The 25,607-nt window shown below is 44.3% G+C and overlaps 1 protein-coding gene across 1 annotated transcript; it reads left to right on the forward strand.

Moving 5' to 3' along the window:
• Positions 1-4,257: 4,257 nt before the first annotated feature.
• On the forward strand, positions 4,258-25,607 carry TNFSF15 (TNF superfamily member 15). Its single transcript, XM_058694378.1, has 4 exons — positions 4,258-4,553; positions 15,965-16,007; positions 16,731-16,778; positions 20,028-25,607. The coding sequence occupies exons 1-4, from the start codon at positions 4,332-4,334 to the stop codon at positions 20,480-20,482; spliced, it is 768 nt and encodes a 255-aa protein (XP_058550361.1). The 5' UTR covers positions 4,258-4,331; the 3' UTR covers positions 20,483-25,607.

Raw genomic sequence — 25,607 nt, forward strand, 5'->3', positions numbered from 1 at the left:
TGACTGGGACCTCAGACTTATCATCCACTGCCTCCTCATAATTTCACCTTTGCTTGGTTGTCTAAAAGTCACCTTAAATGGTGCACATCTTGACCTGAGCTCTCAAGCTTCCTTTCCTATCTCCACTAATAGCATCTCAATTCTTCCAATGCTCCAACCAAGAAGCTTGGACCCAGACTTTTCTCTTTCTCTCTCACCCTACATCCAACTGGATGAGAAGTTATGTTCTCTCTACTTCAAAATATTTATGGAACCCATGATTTCTTGTTACCCTCTCTGTCATCACCTTTTCCAATCCACCATCTTGCTTTGCCTGGATTATTGCAATAGTTTCCAAACTGGTCTCCCTGATTCCACCCTTCCTTTGGGCTATTCTTGACACAGCAGCCAGGAAGATTTTTATGAAATGAAATCCTGCCACTCCTCTGCCCTACATATTCCAGAGCTTCCCCACCACACTGAATGAGAGCCAACTCCTACCCATGCTCAGAGCCCCGCATGGCCAGCCTCCTCTGATACTGCTCTGACCTCATTGCCCCTGGTCTCCTCCTCACTCACAACTCCAGTCTTCCTGGCCACACTGATGCTCCTGACACACAGCTTTTTCAAGGCCAGGAGCATGGGTTTTTCTTGCCACCCTACATTAAACTGTAACTAAAGTAACTGCCTATCTCCCTTTCTGTTTGTTTGTTTTTTTTTCCCTAAAGCTCCAAGAGCATCTAATACGCTTAACTCATTTCTTTTATTTACTGGCCATCTCACTCCACTAGAACATAAGCTCCATGACAACAGGGATTGTTCTCTGTTCTTGTTACTGCTTTATTCCCAGTACCAAGAACACTATCTTGCACGTAGCTGGCACTCAAGTGCAAGAGCTCATTATTTATCTAAAAGCGATTTACCTTCTGCCTTGGAATCCACTGAGAGAGAATCAAGAAGGAAATGATAAGTAATTTCAGCAACCAAAACAGATGTCTGTATCACCAAACAGGTTTCAGAAGGCAAATGAGTTCGACATTGTTAGCCGTCAGGGAAATGCAAAGTAAAACCACAGTGAGATATCGCCAGACACCTACAAGAATGGCTAAGAGGAGAAATAGTGATAACACCAAATGCTGGAGAGAGAATGCAGAGAAGGATGTTGGTTCTTTCACACATTGCTGGTGGGAAGCAAAATGATACCAACACTCTAGAAAATAGAGTTCCTTACAAAATGAAGCAAGTGCCTACTGTTATGACCCAGCAATTTCACTCTGGGCATTTATACCAGAAATGAAATTAAGCCATGTTCACACAAAAACCTATATACCAATATTCATATCAGCTTTGTTAATAAATAAGTCAATCCTGGAAATAACCCAAAAGTCCTTCAGTGGGTGACTGGTTAAACAAACCATGCTACATTTGTACCATGGAATACCACACAGCCATCAAAAGAAATGAACCATTGATCATGCAATGATTTGGATGGACCTCAAGGAAATGGTGCTGAGCGAAAAAAAAAAAAAAAAAAAAGCCAATCTCAGAAGTATACAGACCACACAATTCCATTTGTATAACATTTGTGAAAGAACATGATTACTGAGTTGGAGGGCAGAGGTTAAAAGAGGAGGGGAGTAGCAGAGGCTATACATTGTAGCATGGGGGATCCTAGGGACGGAGCTTTTCTGTCTTGACTGTGGTGACTGTCACACACATCTGCACATATGGCACACTACACAGAAACTAAATAAGTCTACACAAATGAATACATAAAAAACTGGTAAAGTCTGAATATCAATGTCAATGTCAATTTCTTGGTAGTGATGTTATGCTCTCGTTAGGCAAGATGTTGCCTTTGGGGAAAACTGAGTCCAGGTCATGCAGGATCTCTCTGTTTTGTTTCTTGCAACTACATGTAAATCTACATCTACAACCGCCTCAAACAAATGTCCATAGGTCCAGGCCCTAACACTCTTATTCTCTTCTTATAGGACATTCCCTGGGCACAAACTCAGAATCCATTGAATCTTACTTTAAACAGAAGTATCACAAGCTTACTTACCAGGTTTTGTAGATAGCCAGGTACATTAAAATGAGGTGGGTCTGCTAGAGTTCTCAAGGTCACACAACTGAGGTTTAAAACCCACACCTCCAGATCCCCAGTCTGGTGTTTTTAATCTTCCTCATCTTTTGAGGCCTTTTGATCTTGTGGGTGAGAGTACATACTTCTTCCTGTGAACCCATACATTTAACACTTTTAAGACCCTGGTTTGATTAAGCATACCAAGCTTCTAAAAAAGAAACACAAGAATAAGAACATATTTGTAAACTCTTTCAAGATGATCCAGTATTAAGGGTGATTGTGTGTTCAAAAGTTACAATGGCAAAGATTTAGGTTAGTCTCAAGGTGTCTTACCAGGTTTGTTAAGCCAAGAATAGGTAACCAAGAGACATAAAAATCATCCTTTGCTGGAATTCTTTGGAAATGTGTTAGATGTTTATTTCAATAGATGTCAGTTATGACCATTATTACATTAGGAGCTACAGTTGTAGGGAAGGGATGTGAGTAACTTGGCACCTGCCCTCCTACATTTGATGATTTAATGGGGACAATGGAAAAGTAGTCTGCCATAGTTTACTATGAAATATTCTATGATAAGAGAAGAACAGGAAGCTATAAAAACATAGATGAGTATCTCACCCAATCTCAGAGGCCACGGATGCAGAAAAGTTTTTAATACAAAGTGTGAAATAGGGGAGCATGGTGATACGATAGGACAGGATTGGAGGCCGTCACAGTGGAGGGACTAGCATGTGCAACAGTTCACTAATCCATAATGCGTTTGGGAGAACTGCAGCTTGGGAAAAGAGTAAGAGTTGAGGCTGGACACTGGTGAGGGGTGATGGTGGGCAGGGACCAGATCATGGAACGCCTTTGCAAGTAGCCCACAAGGATCACAATGTGAAATAGCACAAGTAGCAACTGAATGGAGGTGCTTGTCAGGCTAGTTTCCACCACTTGCCACAGGACATCCTTAAGCTTTCCTATTTCTATTACCCATCTTTCTGCAGAGTCCTCTACTCTTCTCCAACATCATGTTCCCTAAGCTTCAAGGCCTAGTTCTTACACCAGCTCTTTCTCCAGGAAGCTTCTCCAACCCCTAACTGGAAGGGTGGCCTTTTTCTGGGCACACTGGGTGTGGGTGTCTGTGTACGTGCACAATACAGCAGCACGTGCAGTGTAGCGCAATGATTACGACACTCTGGAGCCAGCCTACCTGAGTCGAGATCCTATGCTTCCATTTCCTTATCTGTCAAGTGGTAATCATAACATTACTACGTCAAAAGGTTATCTCAGGATTGAATAATTCCATTGATACCTTTAACTCCCCTAGAACAGTGACAGGCACAAAGGAAATGTTTAATAAATGTTAGCCTTTATTACATGTTGTGGGCCCTCTACACACCCAACTGAGGGCAAGGCCTATCACTTGTGTTCAATCAACTTGGAACTAATCAGAGAAGAGAGAAGTCAATGTCCTCTTTTCGTGAGCAGTCACCTTTATGACCTCACACTCTTTGCTTAGACAACTGGTCTACTCAGGCAAGGTATGCACTTTCCTTTCACAGATGGATGTGTGGTAGAGGCAAGAACCCCAAACAGTGATTTTGAGGAACTAAACCATCATCCTAGCTCCTCTGTCCTAATCCCTGGATGACCTAAAGCAAGTGCCTTTCACTTTCCAGAACTTTGGTTTTTCCGGCTGTGCAAGAAAAATGAGCTCCTATGAAGCTCAAAACTGCAGAGGGCTCGGCAGCATTTTGCACAGCAGTGATGCAAACACGATTTCTATTTCCCAGTCTGCAAGCCACACCACACATCTCCCGGGCCTTCACTTTCACTTCCAGAAGCGGCACACTCCCCAGACTGGCATGGCTGGAAGGTCTCCAGCGCTGGGAACAGCTATATTTTAATTCGCCCCGCCCACTGTCTTGATGGATTCTTTTTCTCCTCCTCCAGGGACTTTCCTCACTTCCTTCTGTAAACGAAGGAAGAAGCACATGAGCACACTGTATATAAATATGCTTGGGAAAGCTTTCTTCTTCTTCTTCTTCTTCTTCTTCTTCTTCTTCTTCTTCTTTTTTTTCTTAAACCAGACTTGGTTTCTGTTGTAGGCGGTGCATTCCCTAGCCAGGCGGGGCCCAGTGTGTTGTGGAAGGGGGAGGGGAGAGGCCAGGGGGTGGAGTAGGCAGTGATTAATGCACCCACTGTGAGAGCCTGTCTTCTATTTAATGAGGGGTCTCTCTGCCCAGGGGGAGTCAGAGCCGTCTCCAGGACCAGCGGGAGCATGGCAGAGAATCTGGGGCTGGGCTTCAGGGAAACAGCCAGCGTGGAAATGCTGCCCGAGGAAGGCAGCTGCACCCCCAAGGCCAGAGCCAGGTTAGCAGCCAAGAGCAGAGCACGCTGGGCTCTCACTTGCTGCCTGCTGTCGCTCCCCATCCTGGCAGGACTCACCACCTACCTGCTTGTGGGCCAGCTCCAGGCCAGAGGAGACGCCTGTGTGTTCCAGGTAAGCAGTCTCTCCCCTGAGCCCTGAGCCAGGGGCCCACTGACCTGCTGCAGGCACCTGGCAGCCGCTGCAGCTGTGGACAGACTCCTTTGACCCACCAAGCTCCCTGCTTCCCCATGCTAAGGAAACACCATGGGAAGGGCAGAGAGGTCCAATCTGGTGTTTATCCTCAATGATTCCAGGAGATGAATTGTCCTCTTTATGTTTATATGGGAACAACCTCCAATAACATAGTTTTAGATAATTACAATCATAGTGTACTATGACTATTTGGGAATATTCCTTTTCTTAAAAAAAAAAAAAAAAAAAAAACCTCCTTAAATTATATAACTAACATATGTCATTGAAGAAAGTTAGAAAACACAGATAAGGAAAAGATGATAATTATCATTACCCATAACCACATCGAAGTGACCACTATTGATATTTTGGGGTATAGAATTCTGTATTTTGTAACAAGATGAGATTATTTTGAGTCTACAAATATGTTATGATTTTATTTATTGCTGGTAAATTCACAGCAGTATGATGATATAGATGATTGCATTATGTTCCTATATATGATATGTCTGTGCTATAATCTAACCAACCCCCTTTCTTGGGTTTAGAAATATTCTTTTTCAATGCTCCAGAAAGAATCTCTTGCCTTGTTTTCTATCTCTCACACCTTGCTGGGGGCTCAGGGTAGAGGAGCTTAGTCAAAAATGAATGTAAGATGTAGGGAGAACATTGGTGCCAAGTGGGGTGGGTACAGGTCTCAAGGGGAAACTTACATCAAAAACCTTAAAGACCAAAGAAAGTGTCATTCAAATAATACCCTTTTATAAAAAAAAAAAAAATACTCCTGCGAATCTGTCATGACTGATTTCATTTCAGTCAAAGGTATTATATGCCAGAGGAGAAAACAGGCTTTTTAATTGATTTAACTGGAAGTCTGTCTTCTAAGCAATGCTGGCTGGCTTCACAGCAGGAACACCAGGAGAGACTAAGCCATGGCTAATATGTAACTCTCACCACCCCCTCAGAGTCAGCAAACAGATCTTGATTCAGGCAGCAGGGTCCACAGCCACATGTCATCATTCAGAAAACATAGAAATACGCAGATAACCTGGAAATGGTGTCATGTTAGAGAAGAAATTCAAGGCATGGGAAGTCAGGCTGTGACCCCTAAGCTACCTAACCCCCTAAGCTTCCTATGGAGTCAAACCAGAGCATCTCGTCGGTGTTCTGGGATTCTGTCCTTCTTTAGCCAGAAAGAGACAGTTGTTCTGGAATGAGACAGTTGTTCTGGAATGAGGCATTGAGAGACCTCCAAAAATCTGAACTCTCCTGGGATCTGTAAGGAAACAGTGCCTCTGCCTAAAATGATGTCTTGAGATCCCCTATTTCGGCAGATGCCAAAGAACACTTTTGTTGATCTAGAAGACCATCGGGCTCTGGAAGCACCTTGGGGTTAGCAACCGTGGGAAGCCGGTCACCAGCCCTTGGTGGTGGAATGCCACGGTCCACAGGGCTGGTAACTTGCTCCATCAGGAAGAGAGCTTGAGATACGAGCTGTCACTACACAGGGAAGCCCACAAGAGAAGGCATGAGTGCCTGCCCTATCATAGGTACTCAAGAAAGAAAAGGCTAATATTGCATTCTGTGATGCTTAAACCGATCTCCCTGGAGAGCAGACATGCAGAGATGGTTAGTGCTGTGGTTTGGCCAGGCTATCCAACTTCTTGGTGCGTCAGAAGAAGAGAAAGGGAAACAAGGGTGAGGCTGGGGCACATGTAGCAATCAGAGTCTTGAAAAGAAACACCCGGCCCATTCAAACAAGAGAGTTTAAAGAAGAATGCTTAAAGGGTTTGGAAAGGTTCAAAGAAGAGTCTCGTTGCCGAAATGCAGAAGAGCTGGAAGCATCGTGAGGTTAGCAACAGTGGGAGGCTGGTCATCACCTCTTGGCCTGAAAGAGCAAAGGGAGGGAGCAGTTTTAGGGGGACCCAGGGAGAATGAAAACATAGGAGAGGGCTGGCTGGAGGCGCTGAGGGTTAAGTGGAGCCTGTCTGCTTCCCAGACAGCAGGGAGGGAACAGGAAAAAGGGCAGGAGAACTGGTCACTCTCTGCTCCCTGCTTCTCATCCCACTGGCCAGATTGGAAATCAGGCTCAAAAGAGCCAGGAAAGCAAGAGTGCCCAGAAGACAGCCTCACAGGACACAGGGCGGGTCCAAGAAGGGAAAAGAGTGGATCCTACTGGGTTAATGGAGAATAACCAGTTCAGAAAACATGGAAAATAGGATTCAGGAGGGAAAACTAGGTCACCAGGGAGAGGTTGAGTGGGCAGAACTATGTCATGGCTCGTAGACATCTGAGTTTGAATTCTAGCTCACCCACCTCTGGCTGGGTAAGAACAGGAATGTGGTTTCGTTTCTTTGAACTTGTTTCCTTTTCTACCAAAACAGGATTCACATGTCAACCCTCTGGCAGCACTGATAAGATGAGTGCAAGAATGTAGGGAGACCCACACACCGTTACTGTGATATCCATCCTCACACCACGCCAGACACCCAGCAGCTACTGAAAACCAGTAGCAACTGGTGTAGGAAATAGCAACAAAGACAGTTACCAAAACTGGTAAAATATACGTATTTTAAACTGGACTCTCCCTTCAGGGGTCATGTAAGGAAAGATTCAAGGCAACAAAATCCTTAACCCAGGTAGGTTTGCAGAGCAGAGATCAAAATCAGATTTGGAAAGATTTATAACCACCTGTAGGGGAAGTGTCCATAAATATGGCATCAGTTGTATACATCCTGGCACCTCCATGCGGGGAAAATCTGCAGTTGCCACTGTTTTTAAAAAAATGAAACATCTCAGGGCACCTGGCTGACTCAGTCGGTTGAGCCTCTAGCTCAGGCCATGGTCTCAAGGTTCGTGGGTTCGAGCCCCGTGTCGGGCGCTGTATTGACAACCCAAAGCCTGGAGCCTGCTTTGGATTCTGGGTCTCCCTCTCTCTCTGCCCCTCCCGCCCCCCTCAAAAATAAATACACATTAAAAAAAATTAAAAAAACAAAATGAGACATCTCTAGATGTAAGGATGGAGAATTTCTCCAAGATATATCATTAATTGGGAGGAAAAAAAAGGTACCTAATGGTACATAGAATGGGGGACATTCATTTTCAGGAAATATATATATTCATATCTATGAATGTTTTTATAAATGTATAGAACCTCTCAGGAAAAGGACAAGAGATTGGTAACTCTGCCCACATCTAGCTTGGGGAACTGGGTGGTGGGGCAAGAGAGAAGCATTTTTAAACTTATACCTTTTTTGTACAAAATGTATATGTTACATGTAAAACAAAACCCAGAGAGATAGTAAAATGTTTTAGGGTCGTTAGACTCCTGGAAGATGCCAGGTATCTGGGAAAAACTCAGTTTAAATTCTTGCCTAGATACTTCTTAGCCATGTTACCTAACCTCCCTGGGCCTCAGGCTCCTTATGTGTGACAGGGGATACTTAGAAATAAAGTATTTAAGGTGTCTGGCAGGAGGTGGGAGATTAGTAATTGGTAGCAATTATTATTATTATGACCAGGGAACTTCCTGTTCATGGAAATTACATCAGACAGGGCAACTTCTCCTCCCGCTCTGGAATCACCAGGCCAGAGAGTGGGTTTTGACCCTGGAGGAACTTTCTTGTTCTCTGACGTTTTGTGAGCTATCTCCCTGCCTCCTTCTCCACCCTGGCCTTGCACCCACAACCCACACTCCAATCCGTTCTTTGCCAGCTGCCCTGGACCACAGCCCGGGCTTTCTTGGGGCCCTTAGTGGCCTCGATTCCCTCAGGCTGGGTCTGTGAGCCCCCACGCTGGCCCACAGGGGCCCTGAGGCCAGGCCTCCATCTTCCCCAGCCACTGCTCTGGCACATACAGGGTCTGTACTCCAGGCATGGCAGAATGTACCATGCTGACTCAGCCCCAGCCTGGCGCACAGTGGGCACACAGAACTGTGCGAAAAATTGTCAGGGATGTCATTAGCAGCATTGTTTCTTTGGACTGAACCACGGCCCTATCTCTGTCCTTCCCCTCCAGGTCCTCTTCTGGAATCCCCACACACTCTCCCTACTTTCTTCTTGCTTCCTTACAACCTCCCTTCCACCCCTTCCTGAAAACCCCTGCAAGACTCCTAGCCCTTGTTCCCTGCTCGCCTCTCCCCCCCACGCCTGCCCCTGAGACACACCCCAGCCCTGGTCTCCATCCAGACCCACAGGACCCCACAGTGATGCCGACTGAGGTCTCAGAGTTGCACAGGTTTGAGGGAATGCCATGGCTCCACCACATTACATCTGTGACCCTCTAATAACTGATCATGTACCAAACACCATTCTAAGCTTCTTCAAACCTAAGGTTCTGAGAAGAGTAAATGAGATCATGCCTATGAAGCCCTTAGCCTGGGGTCTGGCATGTATCCATGTATGATACATTTGCTATTATTACTAGATGCATCATCTCAGTTAGTCCTTGAAACCGCACAACAAGGAAAGAAAGTGCTACTGTTATCTCCATTTTAGAGATGATGAAACTGAGGCCTAGAAAATCTAAGCCACGTGACCATTGGGATTCAGATTCACCATATACGTTCCTTCTAAGCACTACACTGTTCTGCCTGTGGTGTAAACGCAGGAAATCATTCACTTCGTGGCATGGTCAGGAGGATTTGACAAGGATTCCCTAAAAAGTACCTGTCACATAGTAAATGCTCGATAAATGCTAATCTCCTCCTTCCCCTGGGGGCTCCTAGCTGTACCTGGCACACAGAAGGCACTCACAAAGGGTTAGCTGGGTAGAGAGAGAGGAAAGGATGCACAAGGTCCCCGGCCTCCCTAAGTCATCCACTCCCTGTCTATAACGTGGGGAGGTGAACACACTTGTTTTATAGCTCTGAGGTGAGAATTCAGCAAGAGGATGTTGGGAAGCTATTGACTGATGTTCAACAGACACAATGCCCCTGCTCTCTCCACCTTGAGGGTGAGCCTTCTGTCTCACTCGGGCTGCTTCCTCTTTGGAAATGAGGGCAGTAATGACAATCCCTTTTCAGTGTTGTCTAGAGAAAACTAACAGATGGTTGAGATAAAAGTGCTTTGGAAATTGCAACACACAGAGCATTCAGTGGCCCTGCCTCTCCTGTGGCCTCAGCAAGTCCTGGCAAACCTGGAAGAGAAGCCCAACTCACGCCCAAGGTCAGGCTGTCGGTGTCAGGCAGAGAGACCACAGGAAAGGAGGGGGAACCAGCCATGGTGCGAACCCCAAATAGACACAGCAGCCCCGGAACTGGTGACTCCAGGATCCATTTGTTGACCTGTTGAAATAAACACACACATCACTCCGTGCCCAGCACTGTGAGCTCCCGTGTCCTCACCTGACAGACCACACACTGTCCAGCTGTAACAGGTCATCTCCCAGCCAGGTCTCCTTAATAAGTCGCAGCCACCCATGGCAGTAACAAGTGTGGGTTTTGAAACATGGGGGAGGGAGTACATTCCTTTCCCTCAAGCCCTTTGCACAGGAAGAGGCAGAAGTCCAGAAGACAGTTGTAGATGGAGGAGAGGAAGCCTCTTCTGCTGGGAGAAGGAGGAGGCCTTCCAGAGGTCCTAAAGGGTTCAAATCTGCCACTGGTCGTAAAGAGACACAAGGCTAGCTTCTGTGTATCACTGAAGCGATAAAACCAAAAGGAAGTTATGCAGAACCAATAAGATGTACCACAAACTTTAACTGAGCCCAAAGAAATAAGGAAGATAAATTGGATATCCACTTTATGTGTGTGGTCTTTCTTAGGCATCACGATGCTTCTGGGAGGAAAGAATTATTGCCTGCCTTCATGGATGGGGACACTGGGTCTCGCTGAGGTTAGGTGACATACCAAAATCAGACCGCTAGGAAACACTAGAGCTGAGATTTCCACATTTGCTTGGCTGCACACACCACATTCTTAGCTGTGAGCCACTCGGAATGTTGTGTGTAAAGCCCTGACCAGTGTGCCTTGGAGGATAATGAATTGAAATAGCCTTGGAATAAAACACTCTCCAGGTTGGATTTATCCCCGTGCGAGTACAGAGAGAAACAAAAACAAAAGACAAGGAGACAACTGTCTGTATATTTCTCCTAGAAGTCCTGGGAGGATGCTATGGGTCATAGAACGTTTATGTGTTTTTGCAATTGAGGCATTTATGACGGCAAGCAGTGGATATCTCTTCCTGTTTATGAGTATACAAGATAGTCAGTATGGGACACAGGAGAAGGGCTAAATGGGTCATTAGTTATAACACACTCAAGGGATTTTTCTGGGGAAATACCAGTAAAAGAGTCTCAAAGACCATCTATCTTCAAGTTCGATTATCCATGGTGTATACTCAGCTAATGTTTAGGGGGCTCCTGATACATGCCAGGGTCTGCACTTGGTCTACAAGTTCAGATCCCAGACCCTCCATTTACTCTTTGACGTTTGGCTTACAAAGGCTATAAAAAGGTAATGCCGGGGCACCTGGGTGGCTCAGTCAGTTGAGTGTCTGACTTTGGCTCAGGTCATGATCTCACGGTCCGTGAGTTCAAGCCCTGCGTCAGGCTCTGTGCTGACAGCTCAGAGCCTGGAGCCTGCTTCAGATTCTGTGTCTCCCTCTCTCTCTGACCCTCACCCGTTCATGCTCTGTCTCTCTCTGTCTCAAAAATAAAAATAAATGTCAAAAAAATTAAAAAAAAAAAGATAATGCCCTGGGGTGCCTGGGTGGCTCAGCTGGTTGAGCATCCAACTTCAGCCCAGGTCATGATCTTACAGTTTGTGAGTTCGAGCTCTGCATTGGGCTCTGTACTGACAGCTCAGAGCCTGGAGCCTGCTTCAGATTCTGTGTCTCCCTCTCTCTCTGCCCCTCCCCTACTCGCACTCTATCTCTCCCTCAAAAATAAATAAACATTTTTTAAAAATCTTTTAAGAAAGGTAATGCCCTTCTTTGAGAATAACTGGAGCGGTAGACAAGAAACACACATAAACACCAATACAGGACCTCACACCCCGGAGCACCCAACTAGATAGTAGTCTCCTTCCTCCATCCTTCTTTCTTCCCTGGTTGGAGTATTAGAGTAATTCCAAATATGCTTATAGCAATAGGTCATGGTTATTTTGTGTCAGGGATTACCAATTAACATACAAAGAAAAAAAAAGTGAGAGAAAGAAAATCAAATGAGGAGGTAAATCCCCTGACCTATAGGAACTAAGGGGTTAAAAGTGCCAGCTTGCTTTGCTTGGGCTCATAAATGCTGGTGGCCACAGGTGCCCCACATTCCACTAATACAAATCCCCATGGGCAGACACATTTGCCTTTTCTGCCTCTGACTCCTGGCCAAAACTCACAACCATCAACAAACATTTCTGGAGCCATGACTATGCTGCCAGCAGAGCCTGGGATGAAAACCTTTGGAGGCTCCAGTCCTAAAAGATGATGGCCATCCAACTCTTGAATTAATTGTTTTTTATTTAAACAAAAACTCAAAATGTGGCATGTGTTCTAAAATAAAAAAGGTCTCTTTCTTAGTTTTTTGGATTGCAAAACTCAGGCCAAAGTCACTGAAGCTAAACCTTGCTTCATTTCTTGGCTCTATTTTCTTCCTATCTTTCTGACATCTGAGCAACAGCATATTTTGCCCTTTGGATAATCCAGCAGAAGTGCCAGGCACTGTCTGAGGCACCAGGAATCTGGTGGTAAGCGAGAGACAGATGGAGCGAGTCATTGCCCACAGGCAGCTTGAATTGCACTAGAGAGCAAAAAGCAATTAGCACACAAATAACAATATCACTTCAGGGAGTGATAAATGCTTAGGAAGAGAAAGCAATGGGGTCTTGGTTCTCAGCCAGTGGTGTGAGAAGGCATTTATGAGAGAATAAATCACATTTCCCAGGGATGCTCTTGGACTCTGTGACTATTCAGATTTGGAAGACAATGCTGCACCCCTCAGGAGCTAATGTCTCCTTGGTGCCCCCAGAGTAACCCAGAAGCAATGGAGATGAATCGGGCTGGAGGACACTTGGGAATTGTATTGGCCTGGTGTTGTCAGCGGCCATCCTGAGATCTGGCATGGAACCAGCTCAGATGCACAAACCTTTTCCCAAATAAGCTACTAGTTCTTTGTCTCAAACCTTCTCTTCATTCATTCCTGCTTCCCATCACAAAAAGCTTTCTCCCATGATAGAGTCACTCTTAAGAGAAGCAGCAACGGAAGGCTTTAGGTGCTGTTCTGGGAAAGAGAGTCCCAGCTGATGTTCTTGGGGACTCTTGGACTGTTGAGGTCTTCAACATCTGCCAACCAGCACTGTCACAGGCTCCAGATGTATAGTGGATTCCAGGCCACTGAAACCCATACACATCCAACCATATATGAGAATAAACATGTGCCTAGGTTATAGAAATCCAGCAGAGCCCACAAGGAAATGTGTTCACATCACAGATACAGACTAATGGCAGCGAGACTCTGAGCCAAAAGGAAGGTTCCAATCTCTTGGCAGAGCGTCTGCTTAGACAAAAATAGGCAGATATTCAAGGAGATTTCTCAGCACAGAACTAAATGAAGCAGAAGACCAGCCAGGGCAGTATCATTTTGTACACAAGAGGATGCGACCGCACTCTCCCCAGTTCTCTTTGAGTTCAACTTCAGTTTTCTGCCTCGTCAGAGACAGATTCTTTACCAGCTCTGACAACAGCAAATAAGGAAACAGGCTACAGAATGAGCTCCTTTCTAGGCTGCTTCTCTGCTCCCCCACCCTAGCCCATCAAAGTTATTGATGTTGGACAAGTAGTCACATCAATTGGGTTTAGGTCTTCCAAAGCCACTCTACTCACACCCCTATGCTAAAATGTATATAATGGGTTCATTTGGCAGCAAAAATCCTTGTAGTTTCCCAGCTGCTCCCATGCTCTGCTGGGCCTCCTTACTCTCCCACAAGCTGTTGGCCTCTTCTGGAATAGCCATTACTTTTTATCACCTGGCTAATACCTGTGGGACCTGTAAGACTCATTTCAGAGGTAATTTCCCCTGATTCCCCCGCTCCTGGGCCAGGTTCCTGTTTTCTGAACTCTGTGCTTCCCCTCTTCTCACAGTGCACAGAACTGGATACTTATCCATCCACCTCACCAGAGAGGGAGCTTGTCCAGAAGTGGGAAGGTACAATTGCCTAGGGCTAGGGATTCTGGAATTGATTGGCCTGGTTTAAAATCCTATGTCTCCACTTTCCAGGTGTGGGACATTGAGCAAGTTACTTAAGCCCCATTTTCAAATAAGGACATGAATAACATCTACCTTAGGAGACTTTGCAAAGCAGAAAGAGATAATGTGTGTGAAGGGCTAAGCATAGGTCAGTGCCACTAGTCATTCAACAGATGGTGGCTACACTTACTGCATTTCTCAGGCCCTTTGAGTCATTCACTGTGGTTGCCTCTCATGGCTGGAGCACAGAGGACTTGGAGAGGAGTAAAGAGCAGGTAACAAGAATGGGGTGGTCAACTGGAACCTTGAATGCCAAGATAAGTATTTGTGCCTGTGTCTTAAAGACCATGGGGAGCCACTGAAGATGTATGAACAGAATTGTGTCCCAATACAGTGATGCTTTAGAAAGAGCACTCTGAGAGCAAGCAAGGAGGTAATTTCGAGAAGAGGAGAACCAGATGCAAAAGGACCAGCTAAGAGGCTCAAGGGAGAATCCAGGAGAACTGCATGCTAAGGCCTGGAGGGGAGGCATAAATGAGAAAAGCTTCAAAATAGAAGTGGCAGCTTGGGTTTACAGAAGAAGAAAGCAGTGAGTTTCAAGCCTGGTAATAGGGGAAGCAGTCATGGTGCCATTAACAGAATTAGGAAGCAGACAATGGAGAAACAATAGATTCAGTCATTCAAAGACAAGATCTCTGTCCTCAAGAAGCCTTCCAGGGGAGGTTAGATAGTATGGCTTAGGAATAAAAAGAGCCTGGCAGTCTGGGCTCTAATGAGGTCACTGTTATCATAGACCTGCTCAAAGACCTGTTCAGCAATGACACAGCTACACCCACATGACCACATACACGTGTGCAAATAGCACCATGCCACAGACACATGTAGACACACAAAACACATCTGTTCCTACCCTCCCCCACTGCTGGAGCTGTCTTCTGTTACACCCACATGGACGCACAATTCTTCATTCATGAGTACAATCTCACACACGCACAGATTCTAAGACGTAAAACTGGTTATATGAAGCTCTCTGTCTGTGGGGACTATGTATTATAAAAACCCAATCAGAAGACTCTGAGGTGATTCAATACCATATCAGAAAAGGTTTTCTGGAAACTAAAATGTAAGGACTAAGCCAAGGACTTAGTTTGTTTTGCTCCCGAGCTTTACGTTCACACACACGAGTGGTGATTCCTTCATTTTCCATGCGTTCTTTGCCCTGACTCCTGCATTTTCTGTTTTGATCCTCATCTCAAATCTGGGAGTTATCTGAGGCTAGGGATGTTATTATTCCCATTTTACAAATGAGGACACCAGAGCTCAGAGAGGAAAGATCATATTGTTTGAGATCATATTGTTAATCAGTGTTGACAGCAGGATTCGAATTCGGGTCTGTCTGCCTCCAAAGCAGTCACTCTTTCACTCCCATGTGGTATCTGAAATGGCTAGCAAACTACGATTGCAAGGATGCAAATTTCTTCATGTATTTCATGGAAAAGGGGGGCTGATGGGTAGGATAACAGAGCCCTTATTTCTTTTTCTAGATCATTTTTAAAATTAGTTCCAATTTGGGGGGTGCCTGTGTGGTTCAGTTGGTTAAGCGTCCAATGCTTGATTTCAGCTCAGGTCAGGATCTCACAGTTCATGATTTCAAGCCCCGTATCGGCCTTGCTTGACAGTAAGGAGCCTGCTTGGGATTCTCCTTCTCTCCCTCTCTCTCTACCTTTAGCCCACTCATTCTCTCTCTCTCTTTCTGTCTCTCTCTCAAAATAAAAAAAATAAACTTTAAAAATTTTAAAAATAGTTCTAGTTTTTAAATCGTGGTGGAAAAAGAAAAGAAAACAAATGCCACCATTGGTTCAAATGATATAAGCCAAGACAGATGTCACAGTGTCCTAGAATAGAACAGGGAAAGCTCTCAGGACATAACTGCAAAGTTGAGCTTCCAACACAAGCATAGGAGAAAGAAGGTCCTCAGACTGCTAGAGGAGGAAAGGGGGGTGTTGGGCACAAGATTCCCCTCAATTACGTATTCTCGTTGCCGCATCCCTTATTCCAGAGTGCCCAGGCTAGGTGGCAGCAGCATCTTAACCATGCCCTTGCTATGGGCAGCTGTGGGGTTGGGAGACAAAAGGATTACAGGTGGTCTGAATCATATCTTTCTTTCCCAATAGACTCCAAAAGGGCGAGAGTTTGGACCTTCACATCAGCGAGCTTGTAAGTGTGTTCATATCTGATGCCTTTTCTTGTGGGGAACGGGGCATTATCTAGTAGTTTTGGTATGTAGGAGGTTCAAAGGGATGCAAACCTAGAGGAGAAGTGAGGTTCCTCCCCAGTCATTAAAAAGACAAAATGGTGCTGGGGCCAAGTCCATGGCCTTTGGAGTTGATGGCCTCTGCCTCAGTTTACTCATCTGTAAGAATGGTTAAAATGGTAGCTACCTTGTTGGGTTGGTGTGGATTAAATCAGTAAATTCCTATAAAAGCATTAGAACAATGTTCCACCTGCTCCCTATCCCATTTGTTAGGCCATCGATCAATGGATATGGTTAAAGGGACCTTGCATAAGGTCAGCTTGCTCCCCCTAAAGCAGTAGCAGAGAGGGAAGAGCAATGTGAGTTTACTGAACATAGACCATGTGTCAGGAATCATGCTGAGCACTCTCCATTTGTGATAGGAATTGATGAGCCCATCTTAGAAGTGAGAGAAACAGAGTGTTGGACAGGTTAGAAAATTGCCCAAAGTTATGAGCCAAGCTTCATTTGTGTTCGAGACTCTTTGTCCTGAGGCCTCTCTGTCCCTGGAGAAACAAAAACAATCTACAGTGGGCCAAGCTGAGGGAGAGGAATTTTTCTCTCTGGTGGCAGGCACCATGCAACTCCAAAATACTGTCTTCCCTCCAGCCACCCTCTGACAAAGCATCTCTCTCTTTTCCTTACAGATACATCTCCCGGAGCTGGTGGGGATAAGCCAAGGGCACACCTGACAGGTATTTTTCTCCCTGGTGTGTTTTCCAGGAGACCATGCATGGAACATGGGCCCAAGATTTCTTTCAGAGAATTTGCCAAAAGTCATTCTAGGAGCTTCAAACCCAAAACCACACACCTTGGTAACAGACCTCTCTCAGTTGAGGGGTTTCAGATGTCTTCCTCCCTTAAGAGGTCCAAAGGCCCATGACCCTTGGGCATTTTCTTCCAGATTCTATCAGCCCTCTTCCTTTCTGTTCTGTCTCTCTCTTTCATTCACATCCTCAGTCATTCAGAAATGCCTTCCCTCAGAGATTCACCTAATTTTGAATCTGGTCGAAGATGAAAGATCCCCTGAGTTGTTCAACTTATCAAGTCCATCTGTACCCTATTCAGGATGAAGTGATTGGACATTTACATTCAAGGTAGACATTTCCAAAGAATTTTTGTTGATGTGAAGAGATTAAGAGCATTCTCATGATATCGCCAATATCAGTTTCCCAAGCCTAGTGTCAAAATTGCTGGCATCTGATGCCTACAGTTGCATATACCTCAAAGACTCCGGAGGAAAGAGCAAGACCATGCACAAATATGTGTTAAAACCCCATTGAAAAATTAGAGAGTTAAAAGCAAACGTACTCTCCTGACCTATAAGAAAATTTGCAACCCACAGGGGGATATCCCTGTGGCCCAAGACATGTATCTTACTGTTTGACCAAGAGGAAAGTGTTTGTGGTGTGTTCTGAGTGAGGGGAAGGACCAGAGAAATACCAAGTCACCAATTACTTACCACTTGCCTTTAAGAATGGGACAGATTGAACAAACTGAGCAGGATTTTCCTAAGAGCAGAGAGTGGACATATCACCCCTCTTCCTACTGAATGGGGGACCTGGGGTGGTGAGGGAGAGGTAACTAGGTTTTACTGAGCTCCTAGTGTGTACCAGGCACTGTGGTAGGCATTTTACATCCATGATCTCATTTAATCTTCATTTCAGCTCAATGAGGGGGAACACTGAGGCTCTGACAAGTAAAGTCACTTGCCCCAAGTCACATGCATGTCTAGGAAGAGCTGAGATTCAAGTTTGACTCTTAGACCTGCACTGTCTCCATCACAACGTACTTCCTCCCCTAACTCCCACTTGCTGCAAAGTTGACATAGCTTATTGCATACCACTTTAACAAAACTTGCTTTGTCTACAGACTAAATGATTTTTGTCTCTGCATCGCCTGAGAGGATTTTTTTAATCTGTTGCATCATCCACATTGGGAATGGAGATGATCAGGAGCAAGTAATAAAAATGCCTTTCACAGAGTTTGCACAGAAGTAACAGAGCTCTCCAGGGGTCATTTAGTGCAGGGGCCAGAGAGATCACATGTGTCCTGAACATGTGTCACTGTGCAAAATAAACCATAGGCCAGTCAGCATCAGAAAAGGGGATTTAGAAACATCCAGGAACCAAGTTTCTAGTCAGCCACCAGGTGTGAAGGTTGCTAATTATTTCCTTAATCATAACCTATCCCTTAGCTGTGGCAGAAAGCACATATTGGTGATTGCCAAGGACTTCCAAAGAAGTCATAGGAAATTAAACTCTGTCTTTATTTTCCTAAAAAGTATTCATTTTACTGCAGATTATTTTTATTTGAAATCAATGACTTTGTCCTAACTCATTTTTTTCCTGCTCTACCCATACTTCATAAAAGCTTTCATTTATATGTCCAAGTATATCATGTATACTTGTAAATAATGCAAACATAAGACCATGCAAAAATATATAAGATGGAATAAACTTATTTTTTAATCTGCCAAAATGGAAGATACTAACTTATTTGAGGAAAGAAAATAAGTAACTGTTGAGTACTTGTCATATCCACCCATCAGGAGAAAAACGTCCATGTCTCTTTTGTTCACTTGATCTTCCAAACATGGCAATGAAGGGGCTTTATCTCCAGTTCACAGACAGAAAGTCAAGACTCAGAGAGAAGGGACCTACATCACTGATGAATAACTTCACATGCCATAGAGCCAGAACTGGAACTGGCCTCCATGGCCCAAAGTCCCAGCCCCTTCCACTCCACCAGTCAATTATGCCGGCTTATATTTTGGCCTTGGTGGTGTCAGAGAAGCATTTCCAAATGTTCTGGATCTCTCCTTCCAATACGTACCCTGCATGTTGATTTTTTACTAAACACTGCCTGTGTTTCATGTAACCTTGGACCATGTCATTGCAGGGGAGCTATACGGAACATCTGACTCTGAAATACCCTCTCCGTCGGACAGTATGTCTGAAACAAAAGGCTAATCAATGAGAAAGCAGTTTAGAGCATATTGCTAAAAGCTAGGTATTTTATACACACTGTTCTTTTTTATCCTTTCCATGGGTGTTTTTTGTCCTTTTTTTTCCTTTTTCTTTTTTCTTTTTTTTCTTTTTAAGGAAAGAGATGTCAAGTGAAAAACCAATCCTTAGTTAGTAAGGAGAGAGTTTGTGCCAAAAGATATTGCAGGATGGGAGAAGAGAGAAGGAAAATCAGTCGCAATAGAGAGAATGCTCTGCCCATAAGGCCTGCAAGTGTCTCAGGGGTTAAGCTAAAAGGGGTTTTCTTTTACAGAAAGGAGTAAACAAAGGTAGAACCAACCAGGTGTAAGGAAGTGGGGTGAAGGTTGGCATGTGTCATGTTTTACCCCGAGGGCAGCCTATTCTCAGGAGAGACTGTATGCTGGCCCAGGCTGAGTGCAGGGCCAAAGCTCAGGGGCCTGGAGGAAGGAGAGAAGCTTAACCAAAGTTTGGTTAACAAGCAGTATATTCCAATGGATCAGTGGGGACAAAACAGTTCAGCTAATCATTTGTGAGGCAGAGAGTGAGGATTTGGAGGATCTGGAGTCTGGTCGTATCAGAGATACATAAAGGGGACAACCCACCAGTTTTATCTAAGCCATTTGGAGAAGTGGTTCTTTGCAAGGAGGCTGTTTTCCAAAACACAAAAGAGTGAGATTTCTTAACCTTCACTGTTTTCCAGGATCGCAGGGCTCAGGTAAAATTCTACATTATCAGGAAAGAAAATTTGGGTGCAGAGAGGCAAAGTAATGTGTCCCTAAGATGCTCCTCTCTGAACAAAAGTATGTCCACTTACATCTCCACCACTCGTTCCTCCTCAAGGAGCTTGTTAGTCATTGGTTTTATTCAATCACTACACTCTGTAAATAATAGGAGGCTCTTTTTGGCAAAGTCCACAAGTTCTGACACAAGCAAATTAAACCTCTTTTGTCTCTGCAGTTGTGAGACAAACTCCCACACAGCCCTTGAAAAATCAGTTCCCGGCTCTGCATTGGGAACATGAACTTGGCTTGGCCTTCATCAAGAACCGGATGAACTATACAAATAAATTCCTGGTGATCCCAGAGTCTGGAGACTACTTTGTTTACTCCCAGGTCACATTCCGAGGGACCACATCTGAGTGTGGTGAAATCCGTCAAGGGAGCCGACTGAACAAGCCAGACTCCATCATCGTAGTAATCACCAAGGTAACAGACAGCTACCCAGAGCCGACCCAGCTCCTAATGGGGACCAAGTCAGTGTGTGAAGTAGGCAGCAACTGGTTCCAGCCCATCTACCTAGGGGCCATGTTCTCCCTACAGGAAGGGGACAAGCTGATGGTGAATGTCAGTGACATCTCTTTGGTGGATTACACAAAAGAAGATAAAACTTTCTTTGGAGCCTTCTTACTATAGGGGCAATGCGGACATCCTTGGGTGAAGGTCCTCTGCCTCCTAGTTCCTAATTTTCCTCCCTTATATGTAATTATAACAAGGGGTTTTTTGGAGCATTCCACAGAAACAGTGGCTTAACTATGAAATCTGAAGCCCGAAATTTCATACTTTATATGACTAACTGATGAAAATCTTAACCAGAAAAAGGCAGAATAGAACAGACATGTGATCTTGGTTGCTTGGAAAAGTGGTGAGTTTCTGAACATTGGAACACCGTTCACCAAATGAATGGAGATCTACTCAGAACATTTCCACTCCTTCATACTACACATTTGTCCCCAGTGGGTCCGATGATTGTGCAATATGACTATGAAATATTTGCTTCAATTCAGTTCAGGAACCATGAACAAAATCCAAAGCCCTAGAAAACATAAATCCTAGAAGCAAAATCCTTCAACGGTTTCCCCAAATATATACTTTAATGCCTTATCTTAAAAAAAAAAATGAAAAAGTTTGGTATTTCTCATGAACGTTCTCAAAAAAAAAAAAACCAAAAAAACCCACACAACTGTTTTCGTGCCATCTATGGCAAATGAGAAAAGCAACCTCTCCTTTTTTTATGTACATGGGCATCAAACAAGCAAATATGAGTTCCAAATGCATATCAAATACACAACAATAGCATTTATTTAGCACAGTTTTCTTGAGCACCTTTCATGTTCTGGGCACTCCCTTGACCCAGAATATACTATGAAGAACAAGACAGACTCTACTCAAAACTTGAATGATACCAGTACACAGCTCTTGGTCAAATACCACTCAACATACTCCAAGGAGTAATTCCAAGGCCTGACACTGGTACATAAAGTTTCTGGAGCTCTCCTGACTATGTAAGATATCCAGCTGATTAGGTCACTTGGGAAACTTGAAGACAGATTTCTCACCAACTAGACCAACTATGCAACAAGTGTGATGGACACCAAGAGACAGTAGACTTATTCTCTTGGTCTCAAAATCCCGATCACCAAATCTAGACAAGTTCACTTAGATCTGCTTTGAGGTTTGATTCACAATTTGATAGGAAGAGTGTTATATGGTGTTTTTCTCTTTGAATATTCAAGGGATTTAAATACGGTAAATCATAATCAGCTAATCAGCCCAGTCCAGGCTGGAGGAGGAGGGTGGACATTAAGAAAGTCCCTCCTGCACCACAGTGAGCTCCTACCCTCAAATCTGTAGGATTTTCCTGCACTAATATGCCAAGAGTAGGAGAGACCTTTCTGCTCTCTTAGCCTCAATCAACTTGTCTGTTAAGCAGGCATCTACCAGTTTGTCTCCCATGATCAGATGAGCTCGTGGGGATGAAACACACGAACAGCGATCATTCTGTGAAGTCTGAGTATGACACGGGGAGCCACATCCAGCACCTTGGCTCCTGGAATAAATGCTGCCTATTGTAAGAGACCTCATGAATGGGTATAAAAGCAAACTTGGCACCAAAATCACTCTTACCCTTGTTGCCAGGAAACTACAGAGGCACCAAGGTGTGTGATGGGGTTTCTAAGCAGGATGATTGGTGTAACAGTACTTGATCAATATTGGTCAAGTTATAATTAAATAAACATTGATTTCTGGTTTCTCAGTTGGGAGACTGAGTCTCTAAAGGCTTCAGTTTCCCACAACTGCCGGCACAGAACCCAAGGCAGCAGAGGGAAGGGTGTGGTCATCTCCACCTGATTCAAAAAAGACTTCATAAAGGAAGTGAAGCCTGAACCAGTCTTAAAAGAGAGTGGGCGGGGACAACAGAAGGCCTCAGGGAAAGGGCATCTCAGATGGAGGAATTACCCTTTACTTAAAGCAGAAAGGAAAGGTTTCTCAGTAACTACAAAACCAGCTTGATAAGACAAAGCTCCTTCAACCTACTCCTAGAACAATGTTAGCTGGCAGATTGGGATAATGATATCAATAATTCTAGTCTGGCTCCAGGATCAGAACTCACACCCCATGGAGAAAATAAAATGCCCTGTCTACATTTGCATGAGTGCCCAAGCAATGTGGGGTGCAAGAGAGGATTTGCATGGAAAAGGCCAGAATGGCCAGCTCACCTTCTTCTTCACTAAAAAGAACCCTTGTTACCCAGGCTCTTCAGACCTGCCCACAGCGCCTTAGGGGATCTGGTGGATGTGGAAATTCATCCATGAAATAGAAGTTTCCTACTATTCAAAAAGACTTGACCACTTTGGGTCAAAATCCCTGCCACGTATCTATTTTTGCGCCTGTCATAAGCTTGTTTGTCGAAGAGTGTACCATGCTGATGTTTTCACTGCTGAATTTGTTAAATCCCTGTATTTTGTACCGTTCAGAAAGGCCCAGCCGACCATTTCTAGGTGCAAGAATGAGGCGAGAGAATGCATAAGAACATGTGATGGTCTCCTAAAAAGGGTAAATGCGATGCATTCAGAAATTTGCAAGGGAAGAAGGAACATGCTTACGTGCTTTAGAAAATAGTTAATTTAGGAGGAAAATGCTTTGCTGGTTCAATGTGTCTCAAAAGGTTGAATTCAAATCAATTCCACATTTATTGAGTGCCTACTCGCCCTGGGGACACAAAGAGAAATTATTTTAGTCCCAGACGTGTTCATTCTAACTGCTCAGCACCTCCATTGTCTTTCATTTATATTGGCAGTATTAGCTAATTAATTAGCTAACTTTAGGCACGTGGATATTTTCTCATTAGGAAAATGGGTGCCATCTGATGAAGGATGATTATTAACAAAATGATTTGTGTTTACACTAAGTGTTTGTTTTTTAATAGCTTCTCAAAGAGAGTTTTCTGTTAATAAAAGGGAACACAATGAAGATACCATTTCCTCTGGTAGAATCCATCATTTAGGCCACAAATGGAGAGAGGTTATCATCTGCCAGGCTTGAGTTTGGCCATCAACACCTTTGAAAATATTAGAACTTATGGATGAGGCAGAGGTGCTTTGAAAAGCCTGTATGCTTCAGAAAATATAAGATCTATGCTGAGAATGCGCAGGATCCCTAGCATTTTTGACCCTAGCATGGGTTAGATCTATTTACCAGAACGGCATTGCTTAAGCTACTAAAATTCCTAAGTGTTTTGACTAAGGTACAGTAGGACTTTCACATCCTGAAAAGTGTCTGGTTCAGTTCAATAACAGGGCATACCAGGGCCCTTGGCTCCATTTCAATTTAAGCTACGTCAACCCCAGAGGAAGTTCCAGCTCCATGCTCGTCAGTAACCCCTCTGGATCATAAAAGATTGACTAGCTCAGTGTGCACGAGGCGTGTCCTTTGCCAATATTCTCTTGCAGGGTATTTTCCCCAGTCCTTTCCCAATCATGTTCCCATGATTGCGACACTGGGGATTAATTCTTCAGGACAGGATTATTTGTTATACTCTGCACCTTGCAAAACACATGCAGTAGTTTCCTGCCTCAAGATGCCTTGCTCTCCTAGGGCTTAGAGTCCTGAAATTGTTTTGCCATGTTTAGCAGAATTTATTTTTTTAAGCGTGTGCCACTATCCTGGATATTAACAGCTATTGCATCATTTTGGCAGCTGATCCTGGGGAGGATTCAGTGGACTGACTGTTAAATCCTGAATCCTTTTGCTCTAATGGTGAAAGAGAGTGAGGATCAGAGCAGTCACATCTCTGTCGTGCCCCACGCTGAGAACCATATTTAGAGCTACCCAAGCTCTGAGATGAATTTGCCCCCCACCCCTTCCCTCGCCCCATTTTAAGAAGAAAATATCATACCAGCCCAGACAGAAGTTACTTGTTCAGGGTCACACAATGAGTTCATGGCAGATCTAGAGCTAGGTACTGTCTTCCTGAATCATAATCCTGGGCTCATCCAGCTACCCTCTGCTCTTAGCAGACAGTGTTTTAATAACTGGAAGAGAAACTGTTGGAAGACGGGAGAAGTGTTACCAAATAACCATGGGTGAGGTGGGGGGCTTCTTCCATGTCTCCTTAGAGGAAAGAGCTAGGGCTAAGAAGTTGCAGTTTACAGGGTCATCATTTCTGGCTGGATACCCAAAGAAACTTTCTACCCTAAAAATAGAATGGCCCCAAAGAGTGATTTCTCAGGCCCTGGATACATTCAAGCAAGGGGCTTATCTCAAGGGTTTTGTAGAAGCCTTTCCATCATTGAGGTGGGAGGAAGGATGGAACCGAAGGATGGAACCAAAGGATGTCTCAGGTCTTTTCCGAATCTATGATTATGTGGCCATTTGTATCTTTTTTGAACGTGGCCATTTTTAAACTGACTTCTGTGTGTTCTATTGGATCCTTAAGAACCTGGCAAGCCATGTCAAGAGTTCAGCGGCTCCCAGCCTACAACTGGCTGCAATTTCCCACTTGTTCAGAGAGTGCCCAACACCAAGTGACTGTTTGATCTTGACCAATAGAGAATGCCATGGAATTGTAGAGCCAAGGGAATCTGCACAGTTTATCTACTCCAAGTTACATCATTTTAATAATGAAGAAATCCAGGCTCAGGAAGGTGACATAAATGGCCCAATGTCAGACGGTAACTGGTAGCAGTGCTGAGCTAGAAGTCATAGCTCCTGACACCCAGCCCACAGCCTTTTCATTTCATCCATGAATCAGTTGTGTTGTGTTTTGTTTTGTTTTGCTTTGCTTTGTTTTGTTTTGAGCAGTCATCACTTGACAGTACTCATCTAAATACTGGAGAGCAAGGCAAGAGAGAACATGACAGGCAAGTCCCACTCACCTGTCGCAAGCCTTCAGGAGGAAGGAGAAACACGATGTGGGGCCAATAAAGCACCTGACCTTAATCAAATGACTTTATTCCCAAAGTCATTGAAACATGTAACTTCCCCCACTTTTGTTCCAGGGGTATACAGATTGAACTGATGTAGGTATTTATGTGGTTTACTGATAAACCCCATGCACTTTCACTGACTTTATGTTTTATGTTAAAACGTCACAATCCCAAGGTAAAGTGCATATTGTATGTTGTTGGATACGTACTTAACTGGTAAGCATCTTGTGTCTCCGGGCACTACTGTGCAAATTCTAATCACTGTGAATGATGTGTTGTATGTGTTAATGTATTTAATAGATGTAACTTAATAAATTGGCATTGAAAGCTGC

Source organism: Neofelis nebulosa, chromosome 12 (assembly GCF_028018385.1).
Source record: "Neofelis nebulosa isolate mNeoNeb1 chromosome 12, mNeoNeb1.pri, whole genome shotgun sequence".
Lineage (NCBI taxonomy): Eukaryota > Metazoa > Chordata > Mammalia > Carnivora > Felidae > Neofelis > Neofelis nebulosa.